This window comes from Pecten maximus, chromosome 5 (assembly GCF_902652985.1).
Source record: "Pecten maximus chromosome 5, xPecMax1.1, whole genome shotgun sequence".
In the NCBI taxonomy this organism is placed as follows: Eukaryota; Metazoa; Mollusca; class Bivalvia; order Pectinida; family Pectinidae; genus Pecten; species Pecten maximus.
This window is the reverse complement of record NC_047019.1, coordinates 17831596-17853696: the sequence shown is the minus strand read 5'-3', so window position 1 is coordinate 17853696 and position 22101 is coordinate 17831596. Positions and strand designations below refer to the sequence as shown.

At 32.3% G+C, this 22101-nt stretch overlaps 2 protein-coding genes across 4 annotated transcripts; both read right to left on the bottom strand.

Moving 5' to 3' along the window:
* LOC117327369 lies at positions 1 to 5787 on the bottom strand. Of its 2 annotated transcripts, XM_033884312.1 has the most exons (8): positions 5487 to 5787; positions 4051 to 4989; positions 3557 to 3759; positions 3295 to 3390; positions 2567 to 2890; positions 2221 to 2448; positions 1525 to 1689; positions 1 to 1282 (listed from the first exon to the last, which is right to left on the bottom strand). In XM_033884312.1, the coding sequence occupies exons 2-8, from the start codon at positions 4796 to 4798 to the stop codon at positions 1118 to 1120; spliced, it is 1929 nt and encodes a 642-aa protein (XP_033740203.1). In that variant the 5' UTR covers positions 4799 to 4989; positions 5487 to 5787; the 3' UTR covers positions 1 to 1117. The 2 variants fall into 2 exon arrangements, with proteins under 2 accessions (XP_033740203.1, XP_033740204.1); XM_033884313.1 differs by lacking the exon at positions 5487 to 5787 and having other exon boundaries at positions 3557 to 3639; positions 4051 to 5046.
* Positions 5788 to 8186: 2399 nt separating this feature from the next.
* Positions 8187 to 20176, bottom strand: LOC117327368 (ubiquitin carboxyl-terminal hydrolase 16-like). Of its 2 annotated transcripts, none has more exons than XM_033884311.1 (14): positions 19959 to 20176; positions 19635 to 19673; positions 19238 to 19285; positions 18809 to 18856; positions 17729 to 17785; positions 16117 to 16286; positions 15334 to 15430; positions 14938 to 14959; positions 14544 to 14632; positions 13505 to 13555; positions 12897 to 13287; positions 11639 to 11721; positions 11429 to 11515; positions 8187 to 11042 (listed from the first exon to the last, which is right to left on the bottom strand). In XM_033884311.1, exons 1-14 carry the CDS (start codon positions 20073 to 20075, stop codon positions 10629 to 10631), a joined length of 1713 nt encoding a protein of 570 aa, XP_033740202.1. In that variant the 5' UTR covers positions 20076 to 20176; the 3' UTR covers positions 8187 to 10628. The 2 variants fall into 2 exon arrangements, with proteins under 2 accessions (XP_033740202.1, XP_033740201.1); XM_033884310.1 differs by having other exon boundaries at positions 8187 to 11045; positions 19959 to 20172.
* Between the last annotated feature and the right edge of the window lie 1925 nt (positions 20177 to 22101).

The window sequence follows — 22101 nt, the reverse complement described above, 5'->3', positions numbered from 1 at the left end:
TTTTTCTTACTTCATTTAATCTTTTCATCATCAACATAATGTACAGTGTATAAAATTTTACATATTTATAACAGTTGGCTTTCTATGTGACGAAAAATTCAGTCACAGAACACAGCTTTGTAAGAGTTTGACTGAGGAGTTAATATTGCTATACATATTTTGAAAATAACATGAGAATGCTGCCATGTGTACATTATTTTACATCATTACATTATTTTACATTACTACATTACTATACATTATTACATTATTTTTTCTGAAAGGCTAACGAGTATGTAGCATAACACATACTGGTCGTATCAAGTATCAGGTAAGTATCAAGTCAAAGTGATACAATGCTATACGTAGTCAACGTTGAGTATGTCTATGCAGAGACGACAAAAATCCCATGATTTGCTGAGGAAGTCAATATGTTCTAGTTTGCCGCGGCACACAACCCTTCAGGACCAATATTTCACGATATAAATACCGTAATTTGTTCAATAGGTCAAAATGTTCTAGACATCCGCGACACACAAGCCTTCAGGACCGATATCACATGATACATATAACGAGATTTCTTAGGAAGCCATTTGTTCTTCATTGCCAAGACACACCATCCTTGAGGACCGATAGCATATGATATAGATACCTCGCTTAGCTCAGGAAGTCAATATGTTCTAGTTTGCCGCGGCACACAACCCTTCAGGACCGATATCATATAATATAGATACCTTGCTTAGCTCAGCTAGATTGCCGCGGCAAACAACCCTTCAAAACCAATATTTCACGATATAAATACTGTAATTTGTTCAATAGGTCATTTTGTTCTGGTCATCCGCGACACACAAGCCTTCAGGACCGATATCACATGATATATATAACGAGATTTCTTAGGAAGTCAATATGTTCTTGATTGCCGAGACAGACCATCCTTCAGGACCGATATCATATGATATAAATACCGTGCTTAGCTCAGCTAGCTTGCCGCGGACACAACCTTTCAGGGCCAATATTTACGATTTATACCGAGATTTGCTCCGTAAGTAAATATTTCCAGATTGCCGAGACACACAGCCCTTCAGGACCGCTATCACACGACATGAATATCAAGCTTTTCTCAGGAAGTCAATATGTTCTAGACTGCCGAGACACAGCCCTTCAGGACCGATATGACACCTTTAGTACATGACGTCATATCTAGCTTCCTTGGTTTTTTGCGTATCTCAAGTTTGAATGAAAGCTGACTATCGTCAGCTTGTTCATCGCTGTCCTCGTCTGTTTCATTGATCTGTGGAAAACCCTGTAATAGGATAAAAATAATACATAAACTAAATTCAAGATAAATAATAATTATCACACAAATAGATTCATATTTCAGTTACTCGCTAACTTACATTCTATCTCATTAACAAATGGAAGACAAAAGAAGGGCTGGATATTAACACCTTTTAACAATGTCCAGAAGGGATGGACAAAAGCAATAATTTGTCAAAATAGACAATCAAGAGTCATAAGTTGATATATCATTTGATTTATACCTACCAGTGGCTTAGAGAATTTGTCAGTGAATTCGGAAAAATCCAGTGCATCTTTCCCGTACTTGTCCTTGATCTGCTTATGAATGGAAACAAATGATTCCGGAGTGACGTCACTAGTGCTTTTACGGCGGTCTCTGGTAATTACAGGTTTCCCCATTTCAGGACGTATCTAAGTAAATTAAAAAACAATAGTACCATCACCGACTTCAATACAAGAATTACAATTTCGATGTATCAAATTAAAGTTAGCTGTATTTCATTCATGTAACGTATTACAGACTCTTCATGTAAACCTGGAAGATGTGTTTTTTATCATATAATTCATTCAGGTTATACACATAACCAACAGTTCAATAAGAGTTATGTCCCTTACTCCGTATCTATTGGATAAACAAATGTACCCCCTAACATTTGTTTTTCAGTTGAAATAATATATAATCAAGGGGAGGGAATGTCAAAATGTTTTCCAGAAAAAATATTGTGCAGTTATTCGTGCTTTATGACGGTTAGATATAGTCACCTACCATTAGTTGTCAGATATTATATGATTAATAAGGTATAAAATGTTTGTATCGGTCAATCCATTACAATACCTGTATTACACATATTAAGCATAATACTTATTAAACAATGACATACGTAAGTGTAGGGAATCCTATCAGGATTAATGTATAAACTACCAGGATGTTTTATCACCTACCGGATGGGTCGTCCACCTTTTATTCTGTTGTCGTCTTTGGACCTCCTCCGACTCGTGTGACTCTAAGGAAGTTTGGAGAGGATGTGAGTGTCCTTTGCTTCGTCCAGTTTCATAATAAGGACGGTTAAAGGGAACAGGAGTTCCAGGCCGAGTAACGCGGTGTTCTTTCCGGTTTTTATTCAGCAGCTCGAGAGATTCCCTCCTCCCCTGAATATTTTCATTTTCCATCTAAAGAAAGTAGATAATGTTACTAGACCTCAAACAGAAATGGCATCAACATTTGGTAAAATAATCAGAATGAACAGAAGAATCATTGCTATGGAACACATGATCTCATCAACATTACCTTTCGTAGTTTTCTTCTCTCCAACCTCTGTTCCCGTCTGTACTGGTCAGATTCTGTTTTAAACATATCTGTACATAGAGAAGCCGAGGTGTTGCTGACACTCTGAGTATTCCTCCGTTGGGGGTGGCGTCTTGATGGCTGGCAGTTTACATTTGTTATACTATCCTGTATATTCCCCGGCAAGTCTATCACATCGTGACATACCGAACATGATTCCATGGCATCTACGTCGATAACATCCAATGAAGAAGTCGGCGTGTGTAGCTGTAAATTCTTCGCCATATGAAACGAAAGTTCATCTAACGATGAAGTTGGTGTATGTTGCTGAAATTTCAAAAACAAAGATTAAATTACATTATAATGTTTTCAGTGCTTTCATAGGAAGTAAACCAATGGTAACTCTATCTCGAATTCTGTTTGAAAGAACTTCATATAAAAACGCAGCATCTGCAATCGTTTCCGCTGAGTTTTGCAGTTCGTTCCTCTAAAAAGGAAAATTAGAGCACGAAATCATTTATACTTAATCTACATGTCATAATACACTTGTCTCTTATATTTGAAAAATGCTGAATATGACAAGTAAATACAGTCGTTTGTACTACTATGTGTATACAAATGTTGTAATTAATTGATGTTGTTGGAATGTGTGAACCATTTTTCTACAAATTTAGTTTCATTTCGGACTACATCCGATTGGATCTCATTGATGATAATGGTATTATATTTACATTGTACGTGATCGGTCCTGTCCATCTGCGTCTCCCTTTGGCCGCTGTAGGCATCTGTCTTGCAGAGTGCTCTTTTGACATACAGCCTTTGCATTCCTATCGAAGATGTAATCATTTAATCAATAATTCTAGTATTAATGTTTACATCAACATTCTCTTAATTGAAACAATATTTCAGTTACAGTATTTCGACGAACATGATATAGTTACTCAATCATTGTTATAGGCAAGTACTAGAATATTTCAAACAAAAATGATTTACCTGTGTTTGCCTTGATTTGGAACAATTTTTCCCATGACTGCTTCCAGACTCGACAGAACTTGCACTTCGTCCCAAAGATGAACCTGAACATGTTTTGAAGCGAATGTCATTCTTTTCTAAGATATGGCAAGCCCGTAATAAGGCTATCCTGTTTTCAAAAAACAGGGCGTTATGCAGCTGGTCCGACTTTCCTCGTTTCTGTTCTGTTAATAATATGACATGAGAATATCTTGTTTATTATGATGAATATACATGATTTCTCTGTTGAGTCTTAGCATGAGAGAAGAGATATAGGATGAATGAAAAACAAAACTTCCATCGCCATAAAATAGCTTAAACATTTTGTGGGGTCGGGGAAGGGGGTATCTATTGAAAGATGAAATCACAGGAACTTTTAATATATATATTGATGATTTTTTAGTAAAAGCTAACATTAAGAGTAACATAAAACTTCATTTCAATTAAAAAAGCCTTTTCATTATATTTTGTCTTACCTGCAGACATATTAATTCTCTGCAAGAAACTTTCCATCTGTTTCTTCATTTCCTCTGCTAAGAAAGTTTTCCACCAAACTCGATGCTGATAGTCTCGATGACCAACACATTTCCTAACATCTATAACTGCCTCCATTATCTTTTCCAGAGATCTCCAAGTTTCCACGTCGTCTTGATGCCATTGTTCAATAAGTTGCCGGTAGTCTGATAACATGGGACCATCTATACTCTTCCATTTCATGTCATCCAAACGCGATTTACACTCCACACCTAATATACGAATGAGAGCTCCAGAAATATCCTTCCAGAAAGAGTCGAATTCCTTCTGACTAATACCTGTTGTACCTCTGTGAGACACCTCGTTTCGGTACCATCGAAGTCGAGAGATGTCATCCCCAATCTCTGTGTGGTGCTGGTGTGGTAGCTGGGTAAACACCAATGAAGTTGGTTTGATATTAAATATTTCAAACAGCAAATAACTCAGTAGTGTTATATCCAGTTTGTCAAACCGAACTGTTGGAAATAGACAACCTAGCTGCTTTTTGCTCAGTATTTTCTTATTCTTGATTTGTTCTGAGTAACCACTAAGGAATTTGTTTAGTCCTTCTCCCTTTAAGTGTGATTTGACCAGAACATCGCTTCCACTTGACACAGCGGGAAGGCTGAATACATTTGAGCTGATGATGGCGAGGACTTCTGTAGATAACTTTAAGAAATAGGGGACACGACGGACTAGAATATAGTTCATCAAACTGTGTCTGTGAAAGTTTGCTCTGGAGTTGAAGTTTTTTCTCCTGAATAGAACAATTGAATACTTTATATATCAAAAGCTCCTTTAATGCCAATGATCCCTGTTCGTTTAGAAAGAGTACCAGTCTAAGGATATATGTCTGCTCCGCAGATATTGCTACTCCTGTTCCGTCCTTTTGTGTAGCCATTCTTGAAAACATAGAAACGAAATAAGGTAATGATAATCCATGCAGATGTGACAATCTCTAATAATGTTTGCCGAATATGTCAGGGACAATTTAATGCGTGTCGCCCATACGGTATATCCTTAATGATATTGTTTATACTTGATTGTGTTCTTAAACATTGGGATAAAAAACGCAGTACAGCGATTAAAAATAAACACATTAAAAGCAGCCGACTCCATATAGAGATTTTTTTAGAGTGTTATACCGGGAAATAAAATGTAGTCATATATGTTTATATTTACACAGTTGTTGCGTAAGTACTTATATTCTAATGAACCAAAATACAAAAGAACAAAGATATATATCTTATTGTCTGCTCATAGTAAAACCTCATTGTTTACAACTTTTAGTCATGTCCGTGAATAAACGGCTTTGGTAATTTTCAATTTGGTGTCCATATATATATGTGTGTAAATCCAATAACATTTATATCTATAAGTATTTTGAAGTGATACTTACACCATATTGTGCCGCTCGTACATTCATTGTGGTTGCCATGTTTGACAGATACACATAATCTGGTCAACGCTTAAGATGTACATGTACTTGTGACCACCGAAGCGTGTCAAGTATTAATAGAATTTTGTCATCGTACCTTATGTCTCAGTGTATACGTTATTGCGTTATCGCTATTTTTAGATTTGATGTTTTTACCTGTGTTAAATAACATTGCATTCCAGAAGGGGCAGGCCACATCTATCTTGTAGTATTTGTATTCCTTACCTAAGTATCTCAGACATTTAAATTTGAATACACACGTGTACTTACACGAGGCTCAGGACACTACATGTGAATAACATGTATTGGTAGTCCGTATATAAACATTAACTACAAACCATATTGCCTTTATGTGTTGAGGAAAAACTTATTTATTTTCTTTTTCAATTTCAAATAAAATGGTATCATTATTTTAGCATGTGACCTAGAAAAAAAAATTATTTATTTTTATCCATTTTAATTTTTTTACAAGACATACAATAACATACATATATACATATGGGGAAGCATTACATACAAAATATACTTTACATCAACATTACATTCTCCCTGGTGGTATAAAAATATATTACGATAGACAAATTGTGTTATATTAACTAAATGAAGCGGTTGAATTTATTATTAAAGTATACTGACTTTATTTTGATTGAAACGTTGGAGAATAGCAAAAAGTTTTTATAGACTGGAATAAGGATGGAGATATGGAGATTTGGAGGGGGAGGGATTACAACAACAACAACAAAGAAAAAATGAGCAAACAACAAAAACAAAATAGATTTCCATATACACTCAAAGTCATGGACATATGGACAATGACATTGTAGGCTGGTCTAACAAATATAAGTGATTTAGTAATTCGATTAAAGTTATCTGTTTATAAGTTACTCACTTTCCTGACTTCTTATATGGTTTGTTGCACTTTGCTCAACTGAAAGATTTAGAAATATATATTGATGTGTTAGAACAAAGCTTAAATTTGTAACCAATCGTTTATTTGAGTAATATGATGTTATATATTTTTATATTCCATAGTTGAAATGAGAATTTAATGTGCTTTTAACTGAAGTTTAATATGATTTTGTTAGATTGTCAAGATTAAGATCTATTTCCAAGCATTTGCTTTTGTATATGAATTTGTCTATAATTAAAATTATAAGGTTGTCTAAATTAAACTTTTGTTGTTTATTGCTAAATTTGCCAAAAATGAATTCTTGTTTATCAAATCAATGTTGGTCACATTCCCATAATAGATGTGTTATTGTTTCAGGATGAGTTTTACAGAAGGAACATAAATTGTTAATCGACTTAACAATTTTAAAAAGAAAATACTTAGTGTAGTGAGTGCTCTATGATTTATTCTATACTGAAGCCAATGAAGTTTCGAACTAGTGGTTGTCTTGAAAGGGGAGATGTATATTTCTTTCCGTGTTTCTTCATTAAAATTAAAATTAACCAAAGTAAATAATAATAATGAGGATTTGTATAAGTAATAGTGTATTTATTTAAAGTCTCCAATACCAGTATTTAATATATTTATTTATATAGATATATTCTCCCTATTAATGCTACAGGCGATATGAAACGATTGTTATATTTATGGTCTTCATTATTTTCATAAATTGATACAATTGTTCTATTATTAAATAATAATTTACAAAATGTAATTCAACGATCATTATATTAATAAACAAGAAATTCGGGAAATATAATACCGGGTACATATGATATTGGTATCTGTTATAATTAGCAATCCTCAACAGAAGAGATATTTGTAATCGTAAGCAATAGCCATTAATATTAACGGCTACCTGTGCCGATACATTACCCCAGCATACCTATGTACATATATCATGCTCGGTAAACGGTTCATTTCCACTAATCTCCATTATATGCCATTAATTAATACTAACTGTCATTAATATCAGTATCTGCTACAATACCCCAATATAACTGCATAACATTCAAAGTGAAATTCTGCTCATATCCACTAATCCCCATTACATATCAGTATGTCACAACACCCCGGCGTACCCAGATGTAATGTCACTAATCAGCCTAACATACTACATTGCATTGTACAATGGAGGGACATCTCATTCAACAATGTGTGTTCAATCCTTATAGACTTATCCAAGCTACACATGGTAGGTACCATAAAGATGTCAACACTTACTTTTACTGAAGAAAAATCTGACGACCGCCTAACAGCTTACCGTCAGAAGACACGAGGATTCGCGAGACTTTAAAAATAGCGTGAGTCGCTGGAGATTTCCAATTTACAGGTAGCATTCTTAACATTTTTGGGGCCCAGTGGACAACAAAATATGCCTTACTGTACATATATCCACTTGAATATGGCTGGCACGCTTATGACTAGGCAGAATGACTTTCCTTTAGAAATAAATTAAGTAAATGTGGCATCAAAAATGAAAATTTTAAATTATTTCTTTTTATAGTGTTCACATTGGACACGATAAAAAGAGAGATCACCATTATACATTACGTTATGATAAAACGTTATATATAATTATGAGCTATGTTTTAATCTGAGGCCACGTGGCATTTGTTCTGGTTAATGTCATCCGACTTGTTTCCTACAATTAAGTTATGTTCGATATGTCATATGTTCCTGTTTGTTGAAAAAGTAAAACAAAAACAGAATCGAATTCTGAAATATGTTTATTTAACAGAATGTATGTATACATGCAATAAAAGCAAACAGAAGTACACCAAATTCCTTTCTGAGACGACCCCTCATTACATACTGATATCAAATCTTATTCAAGTATACCTGGATATGTTAACTCTACTTAACCCGATCGAGAAAAAATATACTCAAAAGATATTTACAGATAATGACAAACGTACTAGGAACTGACACAGAGGTCGTCTCAGAATCCAAATGAATACTCCCGAGTTATAATTCAAATTCACAACGAACAATACTAAGCAAAAAACGTAAATAATTCCGACCTAAAAACGAACACTTATGACGTATTACGTATGCTACGGCAATCTGATAGCATATTTACAATGAGATAAAAGATTTAAACAGAGGACAGGTGAATCGGTGCATAATCTGATTATAAATGCATTATCTTTTCATAGCGCGTGCCGTTTGCTCTTAATACGTAAATATATTCAAGTATCAATGTCATTTGACATGACCTTTTGTTGTTTTTGACTTTTAACTTATCACGGAATTTTATACTTATAATAATGGATTCTACTTGACTTATATGAACCCTGTCAAATTGTGTCATGATTGTTTGTTTCATATTTCATTAATCTTATGAGTGTTATTAGTGATTTAACTAAAGGCTAATGGAAGGTTTCTATAGAATCAGTTGGTCACGCGTTGTTTCAAGCCATGATAATCAAGACAAAATCTGTAATCTTGAGTTAATACACAACACGATATGGAAAAAATCTATTCTGTTTATAAGCAAAAGCGGTTCATTCAAATAAACGATACCATACTGAACTTTATTCTTTGATAAAATCAAGAGAACGACATATAAGTCCTTAAATACATTCAAGTGCATCTTTTGGAGACAAAAAAACTGTTAATCGAGTATATAATTTTTTATTTTTGTATGGTAGGAAAATTAACAAGCATATATACATATTATCCATAAAACACTGTCTCTTAATTATTCCATACGACGTGTATATAATTAACAGAAAAAAGGAAAACAAAAACAAAACAAAAAATACAAACTCAATGTAACCAGAACTACCAGATTTTCTTTGAAATAAGAAAGGGGTACAATAATGGTTGTTACATGTGGCCAGGCGTCTGTTGCTCCTGTATCTACATCCTTGTCCAAAGAACTGAAAATTAACACCGGATTATTGACATAGCGACATTGTACGCATATTAAACCCGTTGACTCTTGTCTTACATTTCCGAATGAGATCGCAATATGAATAATGAAGCATTGTGTTCCAAGGCTTAAAACTAATATCGTATCCCATACTCATTTCGCTCTAATCATATAAAATACCGTTGTATCCTCATACTTATTCCACTCTTCCTTATACTAAAACTCATTGTATCCCATATGTATACCCCACCTTCCTAATATCAAAATTTATCGTATCCCCATATTTATTCCCCTCTTTCTTACATTAAAAATGACTGTAAGCCCATATTTTTGACTGTATGTCCACATTTAATCACATGTTTAACGTTTTTAGATATTTATCACGTTTCATAGAGTTTAAGACTAAATAAAAAGCACGTTTACATATTGTTATTCTCTCGTCTTTATTCAACTGGTATATAATGGAATATTGTTTTGGTATAGCACATGATAAAATATAGTAGTGTACATAATGTAAATCATATGACATTGGCAGTAAAAACATTAAAATAATGAATTTGTATCTGTTGCGACAAATAAAATATACAACATACATGTACATAAAAATGCAACATTAAAATTTTATTTCAGAGGAAAAAAAAAATGTAAAAGAAAAATATCGAAATAGTGAACAAAAGATTATTTTTGACATGAATATTCAAGTACATGTATAAATGGAATGTCATTATAGAGAATAAACCTACGAGATGCCAGGGTCAGATATCATGTGGACATTAGAGAATCAATTTTAGATAAAAAATAAATCATTGAAAGAGTGAAAACTTCAAAAGGAAAATCCCCAGAACAAAATTAAAAAGAACACCATGAACGACAGTATGATAGAAACTAAACAATATTAAACATTAAAAGAATCTAACAATTCTGAAAATAAAAAAAATTAAATGAAAGTCAGTAGGGAACAGCTATCTTTTAATATCTGAGAGATTAGTGTCCAGGAATTATTTGTTTTGTAACGGTTCTTTTTTTCATTTTAGATGTCGTGTTTATCTGAAACTGTATATGACTGGTAAAGTTTCAACGTTTACTACATACAAAATGCGATTTTCACTTTTTGTTGCACGTGGTAAAAATACAATCTTAATAGAAATTTTAAAACGATACCGAAGTCTGAAGTTATTAATAACCTGACATTCGATTGCATTGTGCTATATGGGTTTTGTTATTAGTATGTTCCTGTCCTGTTAGAGGCAATAGCATACAATTAATTCAATGTAATTTACATTCGTTCATACATTAAGATGTATGCCTCTGCACTCTGCATCACGATATCTTCGTTGATTTTCTTTACGTAAGAGTCACTTACGCTGAACCAGATTTCGTCTTTCTGCTGATGATCTGCTACAGGAAACTGATCTCGTTCCTGGGAATGCACGCTGCTTTGAGTATCCGTACTTGAACCTTCGTCTTTTACAGGGTCCAAGAGTTTTTCCAGCTCGGTACGAATACTTGACGTTATTCTTTCAGGATCATACCATTGATGTTGCAGCTGATTCTGTATGTTTTTTGCATTTCTGTGGGAGGTTTTGATATAGGCAAAGTAGTGGCCTCCTTTTATTGACCCTCGGTGATTCACCACACCAAATAATGAATACGACTCGCCGGGAGTCAATTTACCACCAGCTCCAGAAACCTGCTAAGTAATGAAATGAAAAAAAAGCATTGGAAGTTTTTAAGAACCGTTCTCATTTTGAAGTTGTACAAAAAACGGCCTAAGATGAAGAAATGCCAAATCATCATTCACAGGCCCTTGTATTTGTCCACGTACTATGAAATATCAACTGAGGTCAGTACAATACATCTACCTTAAAACGTCGTACCACATGTTTAAACCTAGCTATAAAGTTTATTAAATCGAATCTGTTGACATTCTTGTATTGTTGCAGTCGTGGCTTAATGTAGTTATCAAAGATAATTATACAATTTCAAACAAATACAGAATAATTAAACAGGAAATATTATGAATTAATTTTCTATACACTCATTGTTATATCGTCATAAAAAAGAAGCTACATGTACCTTCATCGCTACTGAACAGAACCTAGCCATGTCCAATGACTTTGGGAAGGTCACGCGCTCATTCACTTTGAACAACTCATAACCTCTCTAAAAAGGTAAATAAAGATATTTCCATCAATAATATAGTGTATATTTTTAATTGAAGTCGCAACATGTATTTCAAGATATTAAAAATATGAATTATCTGTATTTATAAGTGAAAGTATTTACCTGTTCGAATCTGTTGATTTGTAGAACTAGAACTGGAGGAAGAGATATCATCTGTAGTTTTTGGTACATGAATCCAGCAGTTGCTGTCAATATAAAATGGAACCAATTACAGGAATTGACATGATTGTTTTATCTTTTGTCTGTTGGGACAAGATACCGTTCCATATAGAGTTAAAACAGGGCTCAAATTCCTTTGCCGGATGAGAAAATGTATTGAAACACCTGACCGGCCACGTGGTTTTTCTTTGGTAATCCCATAGCATCCGTAGCAACCGGGCTAATAAGCATGATTAATTATAAGTTTATATTTTTCGGGGGGGGGGGGGGGGGGGGGGGGTGTTGTTGTAAAATTCACATTTTATTTATATAGTATGATAAATGGACAGAATAAAAACACATATTTAATCACACTAAATTACGTACATAATGTTTTGTTGATTTTTTTTGTCTTTTTACCAGAAATGGCTACTATTTGAAATTGTATACATAAATTTGAGTTGAAATACATGTACGTATTTCGTATTTTAGGTATAAAGACAGAAACTCTTGTGATGATTGATCAGGCAACCGGTATCGAAAGTCAAACGTATTTGAGAACCAATTGCAAATTATATATGTACTCAAGTAGATCATTTCATAATAGTGAAATACGAAAAAGTATATAACTACATAATGTGAACCAGTGAACGGTATTAATGGTATTATCTGACGAGCATATGCGATATGTCTACAAATGATATTTAAATCAAAATAAATACATCAACATTGAGAAAAAGCCAGTATGTAAAAGCAGTGTAAATGTACTGAAAAAAAATTCTGACTTATCAATATAATCGATTCTAAAAAGATATCCTTCTTATTTCAACAGATACTGTCAATCTGACCGACACCTTGATACTAGACCTGTCTTTTGTGGTGTCCTACGCGCGCACTCTTAAGCACATTTCTTTTTCTATTTCTTTACCACATCCTTTCTTTATCTATATCTAGAGTCTCACTTTATTCGAGTCTTTGAGAAACATCTGCGACTCTTGTCACTATTGTTTTTTCACAGTTATTTGTCCATTGTTTAAGTTGCCAATCATTTCCTTATGCACCATTCTACTTCTGGTCTATTATTCTATATAATCCATAACTTGTAACCAGCATATCTATTATGTTGCCTTACATCAAGTAAAACAATAACGATAGTAACGGATCAAAGACTCTAAGCCCTATACTTTTTTCTGAGTGTAAAAAGATATCATTTGACTATTACCGTCTCTCTCAGTCTTTTCACATATTCGACAGCTAATTTCAGATGCCATCCTGGTTTCTGTTTCGGTCAGTTTCCTTAGTCCAGTTTCGACGCCTGTTTCTTCCATGTTCCTGCTTCGTTGTGTTTTATCGAGCGAGAGTTCTCTCAGCTTGTCCCCTCCGAATGTTGGTAACGGCTTCACGTCAATAGTGTTTGTTCTATGGGCTCGAGCATTATCTCCCAATATCCCAAAATCTGGATCTGAATTCCCATCTTCTGGCATTTCTGTCTCCTCATTCTTCGGAGTGCCTTGAACTATACTGGAATCGTTCTGTGGCTTGTCAAACAGTCTATTTCTGTTCGTGTTGTCCACTTCATGTATCTCTTCGGAATTTGATTTAAACTCCGAATTCTGTGTTATCAAGTGAAGTGAAAAGAATAAATTCAATATAATTGTATTGATAAATTCATCTCAATGAAAATAATTTAGGCATTCTTCTTGGTCATTTAAAAACAAAATATCACACCAAAACTTACAGTTTGATATAAGTATATATTGTTTTTAAGATAAATAAGATAGTTACTGACATTACCCAAGGATAAAAAATGTAGTAGTTGTTGTTACATACCGTAACAGCAGGAATGCTGAGACTGGTGAATGACTGGGGTACTACATCAACCTGAAAACATATTGAGTTAAAGGAAACCTTTCGCATTCTGCTTTATCACTTCACCCACCCACCTGAGGATACCTTTTCACACAAATAAAACAATCCGGTAAATAAATTCAGTTCAAAATCTGCTCTTCTACAACTAAATGTATCATATGTTTTTATACACCTACCTTTTATATCAATGTGATTATTTTCATGACTTCACTTGTCCGCCCATACTTGTTACATGTTACATCACTATCAAATATCAATAAAAGGTAGCTACATGCATATATCTTTCACAGTAGCGAACTCATATCTGCTGTTTATTAATCTAAACCAAACTTAGTGTTAAATGATATGCAAACATTTTGAAATGTTGGACTTTAATTATAACGATTCCGGTAGAGTTTTTGTCAACAAACAATAAACCACTATTTATAAGTTCATCATGCTTCTGTTTCATCATTCTAGAACTCGATAGTGATGCTAAGAGCCAAACGGTTGAACACTTTAATTCGTTGAATTAATAATGTGTACATTTCATTGTTTATAGTAAAGGGGCTCAGATAATATGGAGGCTATGTCAACCGAAGATTGTGTCGCTCAGTGTTTATATTTCTCAGTCGTTGAACTCTGATGAGGTTAATATGTTTTTGTTTTTGTTTTTTTTTTTTTGGTTTTTTTTTTTTTAGTTCAAGTTCTTTATTAACTTTGAGTCTTCCGACTCATCAGTAGCCTACATATACACAATATACACATTTACATAACATTGACAACGTCAAAAAATAATAACTACGTGCCAGAGACAATATACTTAAATATTAACTGCAGGCGAAACCCTTTTTCTACCACGTCGATATACCACCATAATGACCGAAACCAAAGGTCCTTAATTAATATATCTACATATTTCTAATAAATACTTTTCTATCATGTCTATATAATAACATATTTACCTGATCAAAGGCTCGTTATTGTTTTCACGCGCAAGTGAATATGATTGGCTACTCACGTGTCCACATTCTTGGTGATAATAGGATGTGATGAATTTCCCAAAAAACAATCGAGAGGCACTACAATGTCTCATAACATGTTCATCGTCTACAAAGAGATTGTGTTAAGCGTTTAAATGATACTGCCATAATGTATGTGTAATATTTATGAAGAAATTAATAACTAAAGGAGAGTATACTTTCTAGTTCTTCTTTATACATGTATATGGTAATTGTTCCTTCATAAATATTACATTTATCATATATGATAGAAATTGCCGTTTGTAGACATCTGATATTAAAATTCAACCACGCGATACATTACATGTAATATTTTGTCTCCATGCATGTTTAAAGCGATTCATCATGAACGTTTTCGGTATAACAATCGTGAAAAATAATATCTATACTTACATGTATCATCCCCATTGGAACGCTGTTAAACAACAACAAAATTGATAGAGAAAGATTTGTAAAGCTGCATTATACATCAAGTATACATATAAATATTCTGATAAAATTTGATTTTAGTAAAGACGTATTTCAGTTGATACTTTCATAGCAATGGTAATGTTCCAAATAATTCTATCAAGATCAGTGTTGATATTTACAATAGCATTGTTCAGAATATATAGAAATGTTCGTTTGAAATCCAATACTGAATTTTGTTTGATTAATTGAATTATACGGATATGAACCTTCCTCTCCAGATTTTTACTATACCAGATATACCTTTACATCAGACTGTTTATATAATGTATACAGTATTACACTCTATATTATTATCTATAAGACGAGAGTAGGTATTACCGGAATGTTTTCCAGTGCTTCCTCTTGCAGTGAACTGATAAGAACATTGTAGAATTCAAACGTGTCCTCTTGCTCACCACTTCCAAATCGGTCATTCCTAGCAATAAATCAAGAATATAACGATAATTATCAAATCTTACCGTTGTCTTGTTTACATTTATATTGCTGCACATTGCCATGCATTAATAGTATGCATAAGGAATTCATGCAAGTATGAACGCAAAACAGAGCAGGGTCTTGAAATTTGGAAAATCCGAAATACACACTCCTACCAAATGTGAAATGACGTCGGATTACAGGTGTGAACAGGTGGGAATTCCCCAGGTTGGGGTTCCCCAGTCCACTGTAAATATGAGGCTTACTGTCTTCCAAACACTGGTGTGCACCATTTCACCATTTCAAAGATAGCAAAAACTTCGAACTTTAATTTGATATAAATTTCACATCATTTGAACTTCAAATGTTCGATTGAGGGGATGAAATTCTGTATACTTTCCTATGGAAAATTTAAGGGATGTTGATGAAACTGGTTCTATATGTATATTTATATACAAAAGTACTAACACTGACTCAAACAGTGGTAAGAAAACAAATAGTGCGACTTTTTCAGAACTTTATTGAATCTGAAACTGTTGTGATGTCCAGAGATATGATGAATTTAGGCTTCGTAAGCTTAAAATGATTTATATCGGTTACTTCTTCAAGCTTTCAACTCACAAACGACTAACATCTGAATATACGGCAGATTATGTCAATATATTCCATATTTGTGTTAAAACTTACCTGCGGGAAATAGCGTCGAGGAAGGTGATCATCTGTTCACGAAACGACTTCCTTTTATCGTTATAACACCAACCAAAACAGTCATCGGTCTCATCGTCGTCATCATCGTGGTACGCTTCGAGGACGGTAAGTAAAGATTTTGCTACCCTGTTTTCTCTGTACGAAAATTTCTGACGAGGATTTAAATAAAAAATAAATTAAACAATCAACTATACAATGTACATGTAATCCAAAACCATACATTCTGGTCTAACAAGCTGATAGCACCGATTAGTGAATGGACATATCTTATCTGTACAGTCCACCTAGTTTTTGTTTGTTTGTTTGTTGGGTTTATCGCCCCGTCAACAACCATGCCATCCAGAGCAATATGGGTAAAGTGTCTTTCCCAAGAAAACATAGCTATAAACAATCAGCTGACATACTTCTGTTATAATCACGTCAGGTTTTTATCTTATCATTGTGTGTTTTGATTGTCATAATACATATTGTTAGATACTGTATATCTATTGTTTAAATCGTTATTTTTGTCTATAACATGATGTATATAAAGGTTACACAACGAATGGTTGTTGCATATGGTATTTCTTTCACTCGAGTAAGTTATTTTTCATAAGTTACGAAAATATGAGTGTTTGTTTGACCTGTTTCTACCACAACAGAAAAGCTATTCTGAGAATGAAGTGACCTGTTTTGTGCCAACGTGTGTTCTTTTCACAATATCAGGTGTGGTGTAAGGATATGACCTAATTTGAAATGCCGCTAATAATATGCAAAACTGCCAAATTCGGAAATGTATCGAAATATATTACAATTTATTACAAATCATAACAAAATAAAAAGTAAGTTTATTCTTTCAAGGCAATAAATTGATAAATCTATACATGTATATATTTTCAAGAATGTAACAAAACAACTTCTAACTACTTCTTATGCCTTATCATTTCAAGGACATCGTGAAACGACCTTCAAATGTTAGCCAATCAAATTGCATTGAATCATGTAATTAAAGAAATAGTCCCGGTCAAAGGTCATCGTGTCAACCAATCAAAATTGCATTACAACTGCTGAATAACAATCAGTTTATACCACACGTGGAATAAACTCTAAATGCGTTTTGATTGGTTGATAAAATGAACTCTAGCCGGGATTATTTTCTAATCAAGTGGTTCAGTGCGTTTTGATTGGCTAACGTCCCGAAAATGATAACGCACAGGAAGTAGTTTGAAGGGTTATTTTTTCATTTTTCAAAAATATATACATGTATAGATTTCATCAATTTATTCCTTTGAAAAAGTAATCTTGCTTCTTTTTTGTTATGATTTGTAACAAACTGTAATATTTCCACAAATATCAGTCAGTTTTGCATATTAATAAGCGGCAATTCGCTTTAGGTCATATCCTTACACCCAACTGATATTGTGAAAAAAATACGTTGACACAAAACAGGTCAATTTATTCTCAGAATATCTTTTCTATTATAGTAGAAACAGGTCATACAAACTCGTGGTTGTTATATATGGTATTTCTTTCACTCAAGTAACTTTTAAAAATTAACTAACTCGAGTGAAAGAAATACTCCTTGTGTAACCTCTACTTATATGATAATTACCTGTTTCCGAATCTGGTCTGCCAGTTGTGAACGTAGACATGGACTCCATGCTAAACACTAAATATAAAGCACATAGCATATATCTAAGATTTCAAGATTTTTTATTCACTCAGGACACACAAAGAGTGTAACAAGGGGTCAATATGACAAAACAATGTACGTGGTTTACAGGGTAATAACGTGAAAATACGAGAGAGTATACACTAACGTATCTATAAGCAATGTTATCTCACTATACATAGAAATATAATAAGTACAATACAACATATGGAATGATATACTTATATATTATCTAAGTGAAATACAAAGTTTTTTCAACATTTTTGAGGAAATGACCCACTCTAGATAATAATGACTTGTTACAAATTTCAAACATACCTCTCATTTTAGTTAAACTTGGATTTGTAAAGTAAAATTTGGAATGTATTTGTGTCTACACTCTGCCACTAAATCATTATTACATTGAAATAAATAGTGGTATTTATCACCAATACCGTTATGACATAATAAGCAATCACGATTATTACGTGGTATACCAATCCATCTACCAATTTCAACAGGTAACTTTCAGTTTGAAATTCTAAATTTGCTGATAACAATGCAAAACAAAATTGAAAGTGAATTTTTGCTTTCAATTATACTTACGTTTTCATATCCCCAGATTCCACAGCCATAAAGTAGAATCGGGGTAACCAGTGAATCGAACAATTTAAGTTACAAGTCTATAGATAATGGGATGTTTTGCTTTTTTTTGTTTTTTTGTTTGTTTGGTTTTTGTTTTGTTTTTTGTTTTTGTTTTTGTTTTTGTTTTTTTTTTAATTTTGTATGCAATGCAAATAATGCTTTCTATAATACTGTTATACATGTATAAACGTTCACTCCATCTCGTCTGGGTGTGTATGAAAGGGCTATTGTTTGACATCAAAATCGACATCTAAGCCAAACAAAGAATAATATTTTGATACTTCTAGTAACATTAAATGCCAGCATTTCTCTTAATAAGTTTATGGAATAACTAATATAGGAAGACCTCTTCTAGATGTGAATTGATCTATATCACAATAATGTCTGTTACCTCACCTGTACCATCGAGTTCATGTAACACGTTTCCCCGACATTTGGTAAACCCTATCAAACAAACAAATAATAACGCGGTAAAATTGTGTCAGCCAGTAGATATCAATTTATAAGAAATTGACACCTGATGAATCTAAAGGTGTTGAATTACTCTACGATACATATAAAAAATATCGTAATGAATAGACAGATAAATAAACTACAGATTTATCCACATTAAATATCGTGATAAATAAATAGATAAATAAATACAGTATTAACCTCCTTTATTATCGTAATAAAAACCAGGAACATAATTAAATGCGGTAAGCCTATGGTACATCAATGCTCTTTATTTATATCAAGATACAATAATGTATCTTTGAACACTCTTATACAGATTGTCCGAACATTTTTATATTTTTTTTATTATTTTTTTTAAGAATTATGTACCTTTGGTTCCTCAGTGAAGTCCAATATCGTGTTCCTAACGCTTCGCAGCTATGGTAACGATAAACAAACAAAGGTTAATTCAGAGACATATATACTACTGATTAAAACGTGGAGTTTTGTAAGGAGTCTGATAACGAAAGTAGACTCTGAGGTGATCTATAAATATCTCATATGTCAGTGTTACGTGTTCATTCTGAGACAATAATGAAGAACTTTTGAAAACATTTAGAAAAGAAATATATTGGCGAACTTCAAATATAGTTAAGTGTCTGAACGATAGCCTTAGTTTATTTTTAGAAACGTTTATCTCTACTCGTGAGATTCCAATTCCAATTAGGTAACAAATTATATTTCCTCGGGAATTTTCATTTATGTGTACATGACGGAGAGGTCATACCCGTTTTGGTGCGTTTCCATTCTCTACATCATCAAAATGCTACAATGTGAAATACAAAATAGAGTTGGTTACTGGTAAAAATGTGAAATATTTGTACTGATATTTTGTAAATATGACATCTATAAATTGTGTATCCGGTATAGTTTACAAAGAACAGACTATTCCTTCGCTCTCAATCTGAAAATAGCGTTATTTAACAGCAATATTCATTAATGTAGTAATTATATCTCCTTGAACACTCTCAATAGGCATTTAACCTGTCATCTTATCAATTTTCATAAACAACTTTGTTTACTAGTTTTCATAGTACCTCAGGGTACTTACCTCTACATCTCGTTTTTTCTTATTCCTCGATTTTTTATATGTATAGAGACAAAAAACGACAACAAGGAAGATGATGATCCCTCCAACACATCCGAACACTATCCACATCCAATACATTTTGCCTGGATGCCTTAACAAACCGACGCCATTCGCTGCTTTCGTGTCATACTTTCGTTTTTGTATGGTTTCGTTTTGAATGGCTGCTGGTCTAAACGAGTAATCTCCCTTCCATTAGAATTTTTTTCTGTAGTGCATAAAATGCAATAAAATTGAAATAGTATAAAATTACGGAAGCGTATCAGGGCCAAATTTAAACCTTTTTTTTTTTTTTATTTCTACACTTTAATGTGTAAATTATACACTTTACGGTGTAAATTATACACTTTAATCTGTATATTATACACTTTAATCTTTAAATTTTACACATTAATCAATAAAATTTAATCTTTGTACGGAAGCGTATTAGGGCCACATGTAAACTTTTTTATTTTTAATTTCCACACTTTAATATGTAAATTATACACTTTAATCTGTAACATTTACACTTTAATGTGTAGATTTTACACTTTAATCTGTATATTATACACTTTAATCTGTAAATTGTACACTTTAATGTGTAAATTATACACTTTAATGTGTAGATTTTACACATTAAAGTGTAAATTATACACTTCAATCTTTAAATTATACACTTTAATCTATAAATTTTACACTTTATTCTGTACATTTTACACTTTAATCTGTAAATTTTACACATTAATCCATAAAATTTATTCTTTATTTTATTTTTTCATGGAGTCATTTCGATACTCTGAGAGGTCTTCGAGATCAGAAGATAGGCTATTTGACCTTGTTAAAATCAATATACATGACGCGAAATTGAGTATTTTATCGAGGGTTAAAGTACCTGTAAGTAAAAGCCAAAGAGTAAGTTTTACAGATTAATGTGTATAATTTACAGATTAAAGTGTTAAATTTACAGATTTAAATGTAAAATTTATAGATTAAAGCGTATAATTAACAGATTAAGTGTAAAATTTTCAGATTAAAGTGCATAATTTACAGATTAAAATGTAAAATTTACAGATTTAAATGTAAAATTTACAGATTAAAGTATAAATATTACACATTTAAGTGTATAATTTACAGATTAATGTGTATAATTTACAGATTAAAGTGTATAATTTACAGATTTAAGTGTATAATTTACATAATAAAGTGTATAATTTACATATTAAAGTTTAAAATTTACAGATTAAAGTATATAATTTACAGATTAAAGTGTATAATTTACATATTAAAGTGTAAAATTTACAGATTAAAGTTTAAAATTTACATAATAAAGTGTATAATTTACATATTAAAGTGTAAAATTTACAGATTAAAGTGTAAATTTTACACATTTAAGTGTATAATTTACACTCTAAAGTGTGAAATTTACAGATTAAAGTGTATAATTTACAGATTAAAGTTTAAAATTTACATAATAAAGTGTATAATTTACATATTAAAGTGTAAAAATTACAGATTTAAGTGTAAATTTTACACATTAGCGTGTATAATTTACACATTAAAGTGTATAATTTACACAATAAAGTGTGGAAATTAAAAATCAAAAAGTTTACATGTGGCCCTAATACGCTTCCGTAGTGAGAGGCCTTCGAGATTGAAAGGTAGGCTATTTGACCTTGTTGAAATCAATATACATGAGGTGTTATTTAGTATTTTATCGAGGGCTAAAGTAAGTAAAAGGCAAAGAGTAAATTTTACGGATTAATGTGTATAATTTACAGATTAAAGTGTATAAGTTACAGATTAAAGTGTATAATTTACAGATTAAAGTGTATAATTTAAAGATTAAAGTGTTAAATGCACACAGATTAAAATGGAAAATTTACAGATTCAAGTGTATAATTTACAGATTAAGTGTAAAATGCACAGATTAAAGTGTAAAATTTACAGATTTAAGTGTATAATTTACAGGATTAAAGTGTAAAATTTACAGATTAAAGTGTATAATTTACAGATTAAGTGTAAAATCTATACATTTAAGTGAATAATTTACAGATTGAAGTGTAAAATTTACACATTTAAGTGTATAATTTACAAATTAAAGTGTAACATTTACAGATTATAGTGTATA

Bases quoted from the DNA above. Each gene is read 5' to 3' on its own strand.
- LOC117327368 (XM_033884310.1), bottom strand. From the start codon at position 20,075: ATGTATTGGATGTGGATAGTGTTCGGATGTGTTGGAGGGATCATCATC. The intron at 11,516-11,638 runs GTAAATACTTTC...TTACCTTTTTAG, and splicing joins AAATCAACAGATTCGAACAG to AGAGGTTATGAGTTGTTCAA. The intron at 11,046-11,428 runs GTACATGTAGCT...TTCATTACTTAG, and splicing joins TCTGTTCAGTAGCGATGAAG to CAGGTTTCTGGAGCTGGTGG.
- LOC117327369 (XM_033884312.1), bottom strand. From the start codon at position 4,798: ATGAACTATATTCTAGTCCGTCGTGTCCCCTATTTCTTAAAGTTATCT. The intron at 3,760-4,050 runs GTAAGACAAAAT...TATTATTAACAG, and splicing joins GAGAATTAATATGTCTGCAG to AACAGAAACGAGGAAAGTCG. The intron at 2,891-3,294 runs GTAAATATAATA...TTGAAATTTCAG, and splicing joins CAGGACCGATCACGTACAAT to CAACATACACCAACTTCATC.